At 54.9% G+C, this 8,027-nt stretch overlaps 1 protein-coding gene across 1 annotated transcript in view; it reads right to left on the reverse strand.

The window, feature by feature from the left end:
- Positions 1–3,293, reverse strand: part of LOC103604864 (cytochrome P450 11B2, mitochondrial-like) — a 6,539-nt gene extending 3,246 nt beyond the window's left edge. The window contains exons 1-4 of the mRNA XM_008589441.1: positions 3,055–3,293; positions 2,510–2,665; positions 557–756; positions 205–424 (exon numbers count right to left, since the gene is read on the reverse strand). Coding sequence (XP_008587663.1) covers positions 205–424; positions 557–756; positions 2,510–2,665; positions 3,055–3,293 — 815 coding nt within the window. The remainder of the gene's footprint in view (positions 1–204; positions 425–556; positions 757–2,509; positions 2,666–3,054) is intronic.
- Between the last annotated feature and the right edge of the window lie 4,734 nt (positions 3,294–8,027).

An 8,027-nucleotide genomic window follows, 5' to 3' on the forward strand; every position in this document is an offset into this window, starting at 1 on the left:
CACCCGGCCCTGCAACACCCCGAAGTCTCCATGCTTCTATCCCAAGATCTGGGGATCAGCCCAGCCCAGCCCCAGCTTCCTGCCAAGTTTGTTGGTCAGGACCATGAGGAAGCCATAGCCCTTGCATGTGGCCTCAATTCTCCCCTGTGCTGTGGACAAGGAGAAACTGGGTGACCATTGTGTCCCTGCCACAAAGCACCACCGGGTCGCTGGCCCTCACCATACTGGAAGATGTAGTCCCAGGCCTCAAAGTGCTCCTTCCACGCCTTGCTGCAAGTCCAGCGGGACAGGCTCCTGGGCATGAGTGTGAGCTGTACGGTGGATCTGAGCATGGCATTCAGGGCGTGGATGAAGTTCAGGCTGGCAGAGCTTGGGTTTTGGCCAAAGAGGCCCATCCGCTGTCCAAAAAGAGCTAAGTTGCTGGCTGCAGGGAAATGGCACAGCTGAGCCACAGGCAGTCCCGGGCCTCACGGCTGCCACCCGCCAGCCCTCCCTGCCCCATTCCAGGCCTACTCCAGAGACACTGAGGCCGGGACCTTCCCACATGACCCCACACCTTCTACGGTGTAGTAGAAGATACTGGGCTGGATGTCCAGGGTCAGGCTTCTCCGGGCATTCTGTAGCACCTTCTTCTTCAGGGCCATTGAGAAGTCCCTTGCCACCACATCCAGCATGGGGAGGTACTTCTGGACGGCTTGTGGTGACAGCACATCTGGGTTCACCCGCAGTCGGTTGGAGCGCCATTCTGGCCCATTCCTATAGAGCACAGCTTGAGAGGCAGCCCGAGCAAGCAGCTGGCCCCAAACCTGTACCCCACCTTCCTTGTCCACAAGGGGAATCTTCCCTGGAGGGCGGTCTCTTCTGCAAGGGACGAGGTTGACCCTCCTGTGAAGCTTTGCCCACTTCACCCACACCTGACCCAGACGGGGAGGTCCTGGCTGGCCTCTCATCTCCCTGCCCTTCCTTTCCTGATCTTCTGCCCCGTGTCAGCAACACCTGCCTGTCTCTGTGACGTGTCCCCATCTCCTGTAGGGCAGGGACCAACCACGTCTCTTAAAATATCCTCAAAGCACCGCCCAGAGCACATGGAGCTCCCTGGATGTGCTCCAGTGAATGATGGGCAGGGATTGACACCCCTGGCTGCATTCATGCAGAACCAGCTTTCTTCTGCTGCAGCTAGCTGCCTCCAGGCATGGACGATGATCACAGGCTCATGCACCCGTGTGCACCCACGCATGACCTCAAAACACATTCCAGAGCACACTGGCGTCTCCAAGGATGCTGTTGCATGAATGGTGAGGAGGAATTTTCACTCTTGCCCACTTTAATGCGAAAATCCCTCTTGGTCTCTGGCTAGTGCCTGGCAAATATTGACAATGACCACAGGCATATGCACATGCGCAGATGTGTCCCGTCTCAGGTACAGGAAGCACACAAGCTTGCAACACATGCATGTGAACATGTAAAATGCAAATGCACACACATTCACAGAAATATACATGCACACACATACAAACACAAGCACCTGCTCACACGTACAAATGCATACACATTGATACAGGCACACACAGGTACATCCAACTTGCACACATGCCTGTACAGGCACACATGAGCACATGCACACACACATGCACAGACCCCCATACGCACACACAGACACACACACACAAGCCTGCCCCTCCCTTACGTATGCGCACTCACTGTCTCCTGGGACTGCCCTTCCTGGGTCCTGAGTTCCTCTGGTTTCACTCAGATGAGGGGCCACCCCCAAGTGCTCACCTCTCTCAACCTCTCTGTTCCGAAGAGAATTCGCTTCCTGACGGGAGGTGGGGCAGCCGGGAACACTCTGACCTTCCTCCTTTCACCTTCCTCCCGCCCTAATTTCCACCTTTTTGCAGATGATGGACTCCAGGTCCCATCTTCTGCCTGCCTTCCTGACCAGGTGTGCCACGCTTTCCATGGGGGATGAAACGTGCCCCAGGGCAACCACCGCACTTTGGCTTCCGTTCTAAGAGCAAAAGAGTCCGCGACCACCTTGATCTCCATGGCACTTGTCCCCAGGACTGTATCCCCCAAAGCGAGGGACTGCCTTGGCTCCCGGAGCCAACGGCACCCTGGGGGTGGGGTGCAGCCCTGGGGACATCAGGTGCTGACGCACGCTGACCCGGACCTCTGCCAGTGACTCCCCTTCTCAGGGCCTCAGTTTCCTCCCCTGCAGGAAGGAGAGCCACCACCCTGCAGAGGGAGCACCTGCCGGGCCTGTGCAGGCCAGCTGCCCCCTCACTGCAAGTGCTCATTGTTCATCTGTCGTCTGAGAAGGTGCCCCCTGCATTTCTCTACCCCGGTCCTGCTGCCCCCGGCCTCGGGGCACACATGGCCCCCATGGCAAGGCACTCATCGGGTGCTGGTGGTCACCTGTCTTCACCCCAATAGGCCCCAGGGCGGCTGTGCTTTGGGGTCTCCTCTGTCTCCCCACCCTCCTTCCTCCTCATGCAGACTCGCCCCTCACAGTAAGAACACGCCACATGTGTGCCCATGATGCTGTCTGTAGGCCAGCCATGGTTCCAGAACATTCCGGCGAGGGTACAGGCCTTCCGCCTGCTGCAGTCTCTCCACGTCCTCCGGCAGCATCACAGCTACCCTTCGTGTTCCTCCCATGTCATCTCTGTGGATAAAGCACAGAGCCCTGCTGAGTGAAGTCCCGTCCTGTCCTGAGCCCCACTCTGCAAAAGCCAACCCCGCTGTCTCCTATTTGAGCTCTCCCCTCTCCTGACTGTGGCTTTACAGCAGGACGTCTCTCCTGCTGTCCCCTGAAACCTCTCCAACTTTAGTGCCTCTGAGCTCTGTCCTCTCAGCAGTGAGCCACGAAGAGCCTTTGTCTCCACCAGCAGAGGCACAGACCAGCAACCACCATGCTCCCTCCCTGCCTTCCTAGGGTGCAGAACACAGGCACCCACCGGGAACAGGCAGCACCGTGTGCCTGGCAAGGGCTGGGCAACCCTCAGGGCCTGAAGATTCTGGGCATTTTCAGCCAGGGGCCAGGGAGGGCTTTACCTGAAAATGGGCCCCAGCTCCTGGAAGGTCTGATGCGTCTCCAGGTGAAAGTTCTCATGGCCGCGCTCCTTCCAGATCTGCAGCAGCCTCAGATACTTGTTGCCAGGATGCTGGGGAATGGCTTCAAAGGGCAGCACTGCCTTGGGTGCCAGAGCGGCTCTGCTGCCCAGTGTCAGTGCCCTGTGCAGGCACAGCCAGGGCCCTGCCATCCACACATCTGCCTTTGCCCTGAAGGCCATCCCGATCCTCCCTCCACCCCCACTCAGCACAAATCCTTTTATCCTGTCGGGGGACCTGCACTGGCAGACTGATCACGTCATGGGAGAAAGTGTCCCTGGAGCTGCCAGAGAAACCTGGGGCAGGGGTCAGGGCTGGAGGCACCCGGCCAGAGGTGGAGGAAGGAGATGGTCAAGTGCCTGGTGCCCGTCTCTGCAGGAGCTGCTGAGAGGAGGGTGCTGAGAGCAGCTGCCAGGTCAGGATTGCGGGCTGAATGGGGTGGAGGGTGCAGGGCAGAGGCCTGTCCCTCCTCCCCTGGGTGAGAGGAGTAAGATGGATGGGCCTTATCTTATCAAGTGTCCTAGATCATTCATCTGCTTCTTGGAAGAAGCAGACAGGAGGAAGGGGGAAGGAGTTTGCATTAGTCGTTTTGACTCTCGTGCGTGTTTTGTCTTCTCTTCCGGCGCCTTATGCTAGATGCTTGGAATGGAGACGTGAGCCAGCAGGGGTCCCACCAAGAGAGGGGCTTTCATAACTTGGGGGCATTTCAGTGCATCCTGGGTCATAAGTGTCGTGAGAGAGAGGCACTGATGTGTTCAAGGCCGGGTCTGGGCTGGCCTTGCCTGTCCAGCAGTCACCAAAGGGGACTGGTGCTGGGAGCCATGCTCAGGCAGAAGGTGGGAGCTGCAGCTTGCCTGGGCTCCTCCTTGCCCCATGCAGGAGCCCCATGCACGTGCTCACACCCTCCATTCCCCCCAAAGTATGTGTCCATGGTTCAGGTACATCACTCAGGGAAGTGGGGGTGATGAAGCCTGAGTTGGGGATGGCTTGTCAGGGGCCCACACTGTCCCATAATCTCTCCACAGCAGGCCACAGACAGCACTGGCCATGGGAGGGTTGCTCCGTGGCTTCGTTCCCGTGTCATCCACATAACCTTGACCACTCTTAGTTTGGTTGTTTCTCCATATTTAGCCATTCCTTGTAGAGCTGCTGTGTTGTGGTTTTAAGATGCATTTCCATCAAGAACAATGACACTGGACAACTTTTCTTACATGTGTTACCCATTCAGATACCATTTTTTGGTAAGTTTCCTTTAAGTCTTTTATCAAAGTTTTATCGGACAATCTGCTTTTTTATTTACTGACTTTCAGGAACAAGTTCATTATCTATTATTAGTATGAGTCCTTTAGCAGATACGTGATTTGAAGTGCTTTGTTGTCATCTGTGGCTTGCATTTATTTGTTTTACAGATATTTTCTTAGGAGCAGAAGTTGTAAACTTTAATGTCTTCCAATTTATTGATTTTATTCTTATGCGACTAGCACTATCTTGCTCAGTTTTAAAAATTACTGATTACCCAAAGGACTAAAATATGTTCTTCCACATTTTTCTCTAAATAGTTGATTGGTTTACTATTTACCTTGAGTTCTGCAAAGCACCGGAAGCTGCTTCTTTTGTACAGTGCAGATATTGTGTATAAATATCTAATATATCCACCACTACTTAATGCGAACAAGCATCTTCCCCACTGCACTGCAGGGTCAACTTTGTCAGTTATTAGCCAACTGGATTGCAGTGGGTCACTGTCCCCCCACACTCACTGAAGCTTAATACCTACTGTAACTGTTGAAATGTGGGGCCCAGAGCAGGTGATTAGACTGCTTGGACCATGCCCGAGTAAATGGACTAATGCATTGACGGTTTAATGGCGGTCATGGGTGCGGTTCTAAGGGCTTTAAAAGGAAGAAGAGTGTGGAGTGAGCTCTCTCTGCCTCGGCCTTCTCACCACGTGACACCCTGCATTGCTGTAGAGTCACCTCACCAGAAGTGTTCCCTGGACTGTGGACTTCACGGCCTCCAAAACTGTAAGCAATACATTTTGTTTCTCTCCAAACTGCTGTTTCGTGTATTTTGTTATACGCAACTGTAATGGATTAATATGTGGATGTATGTATTTTTTTCTGAATTCCCTTTTTCCTTCCAGGCTTCTGTTTTTCAATCCTGACATTAGTACTACACAGTCTTAGTGAATGAAACTGCACAAATTATCTAGATGGGTCAGTGCGCACAAATACTCCAGCTTTTTTCTCAACATTGACTAGGCTTTTTCTTCCTCTTCATACTTCTATAAGCATTTGGAATTAACTTGTATACACACACACACACACACACCCTCAAAGGCTCTGCTTCAAATGCTATTCAATTTGTAGATTAATTTGAGAACAGCGTCACCAGACAAAATTACAACAAATTTAGTTGAAAATCTCAATTTTCTTTATAGCTATTCTGGAATCAGTCAACACCCTTTCCATAAAATAGAGTAAGTGCTCCAGTGAGCCAAGCGAAGCACTTTGGTTCTACATACAAAAAAAGGCTGCAGATCGCAGAAACAAAGACCAAAAAGTGGATGGGTCATTTCAAAGACACTTTTCTTGTAAGGTGGGGACAGAAAGACAGAGCAAAAAAGTAACTGATTGGTTAACATCAGGTGACTTCAGACTGTCCTTTTTGTGTAAAGATTAAAGCAGAGAAAACATCATTAGCAGGCATTTTGAAGATTCAAACTGGCCTGTTTGGGAAATTGGCTGTTATCTCTCGCTCCCGATTTCTCAGAAGTTCAGATCACAGCTTAGTTTTGGTTTGGTGAAGTGCAAGGTCAGCAAGGGTGATTCTGTTCAGAAGGTCAGTCTGGTCTATGAGGCCTGGTGCAGGAACTCAGTCCGAAACAGTGGCCTCCTGTGAGTTATTTTTAAGCACATAGATACGCACATACGCCAATATGCAGAGATTCTGACTGAAATTTTATTGAAATTGTAGATTAATTTGAGGAGAATGGATAACTTTTTGAGTTTATTGAGTTTCATGATCCATAAGCAAGGTGTATCCTTTTATGTGTTTAAGTCTTTTATAAGTGTTTTTGCAGATTCCGTGCTGAAATCTTTCACAAACCTGGTCAGATTTCTTTCTAGGCATTGATAACTGTGACGCTAAGGGGAGGGTCCTCAAGGTCAGGGGAGACTTGTGTCCCTCAGGAGTCTCAAGATCAGAGGGGACTTGTGTCCTGAAGGGAGGGGACTCAAGTTCAAAGGGGAGAGGACTAAAGGTCACAGGGGCCTGGGTCCTGAGGGAAGGGGTCCCAAGGTCAGAGGAGACTAGGGTCGTGAAAGGAGGGGGCCCATGGTCAGAGGGGACTTGGGTCGTTAGGGGAGGGGGCTCAAGGTCAGAGCGGACTTGGGTCTTTAGGGGAGGGGGCTCAAGGTCATCGGGACGGAGCTAAAGGTCAGAAGGGTACTGGATCCTGATGGGAGGGGCTTCAAGGTCAGAGAGGCCCTGGGTCCTGAGGGGAGGGGGCTCAAGGACATGGGGGCACTGGTTCCTGAGTAGTGGTGGCCCAAGGTGACAAGGGCCCTGGGTCATGAGGGGAGGAGGCTCAAGGTAATAGGGGCCCTGTGTCCCGAGGGGAGGGGACCCAAGGTCAGAGAACCCTGGGTCCTGAGGGGAGGGGTTCCAAGGTCATGGGGGGTCTTGGGTCCTGAGGGGCATGGGCCCAAGGTCAGAGGGTCCTAAGGTTCTAAGGGAGGGGGATCAAGGTCAGAGGAGCCTGGGGTCTGGAGGGAGTACGCTTAAGGTCAGAGGGGGCCCTGGGTCCCGAGGGGAGAGGGCACAATATCACTGGGGCTGTGTGTCATGAGGGGAGGGGGCTCAAGGTCAGAGGTGACTTGGGTTCCGAGAGGAGGGGGCTCAAGGTCACGGGGGCCCTAGGTCCTGAGGTTAGAGGACCAAAGATCAAAGGTTACAGGGTCCTGAGGAGAGGGGGTCCAAGGTCACAAGGGCCCTGAGGAGAGGGGGTCCAAGGTCACAAGGGCCCTGGGTCATGAGGAGAGGAGGCTCAAGGTCAGAAGAGCTTTGGGTCCTCACGGGAGGGGGCTCAAGGTCAGAGGGACCCTGTGTCCCGAGGGGAGGGGGCCCAAGGTCAGAGGGGACTTGGGTCGTGAGTGGTGCTGTCTTGCTGGCTGGGTCCTGGGGGTCGTGGCGGCCGACAGGGTCCTGAGTGTGGCGTCGCTGAGGACCCTCTGCTGGGCAGGACCTGCACCTTCCCGAATGTCCCTTCTCGCCATAGTGAGTCCACGCAGACTCCCTGTAAGCGGCTCCGCCCCTCAGAGCGCGGGCGAGGGGACGCCTCCTCCCACAGCCTCACGTGACCAGGGCCGGGGCTGGAGGGGTCACAACGGCATCCTCGCAGCGCGCGCAGCCCAGGAAGGTTCCAGAAGGGGGCGGGGCGGGTCTGCTCAGATCGCTCGAGGCGACGGCGGCATCGCAGCTGCGACCGGGGCTCAGGTCGGTGTCAGGGGGCGCGGGTCGCGCAGGGCGGCTGGCTCGTGGGCACCCGGAAGTCCTGGGCTGGGGTCTGCCCAGCGCCCCCTGACCCTCATCCGGTGGGGTCCCTGCAGTCGCGCCATCCCTCAGGGGTCCAACCTCTGTGTGCCCACATCCTGGAACGCCCTCCTCTATAGCCCCCTCCTCCATAGCCCCCTCCCCTCCATCCTGGACCCCCTCCTCCATAGCCCCTTCCCCTCCATCCTGGACACCCTCTTCCATAGACCCTACCGTCCATCCTGGAGCCCCCCCCACCATAGCCCCCCCCCCTCCATCCTGGAGCCCCCTCCTCCATAGCCCCGTCCCCTCCATCCTGGAGCCCCCTCCTCCATAGCCCCGTCCCCTCCATCCTGGAGCCCCCTCCTCCCTAGCCCCCCCCC

The sequence above is a fragment of the Galeopterus variegatus genome, unplaced genomic scaffold (genome assembly GCF_000696425.1).
Source record: "Galeopterus variegatus unplaced genomic scaffold, G_variegatus-3.0.2 Scaffold5450, whole genome shotgun sequence".
NCBI lineage: Eukaryota > Metazoa > Chordata > Mammalia > Dermoptera > Cynocephalidae > Galeopterus > Galeopterus variegatus.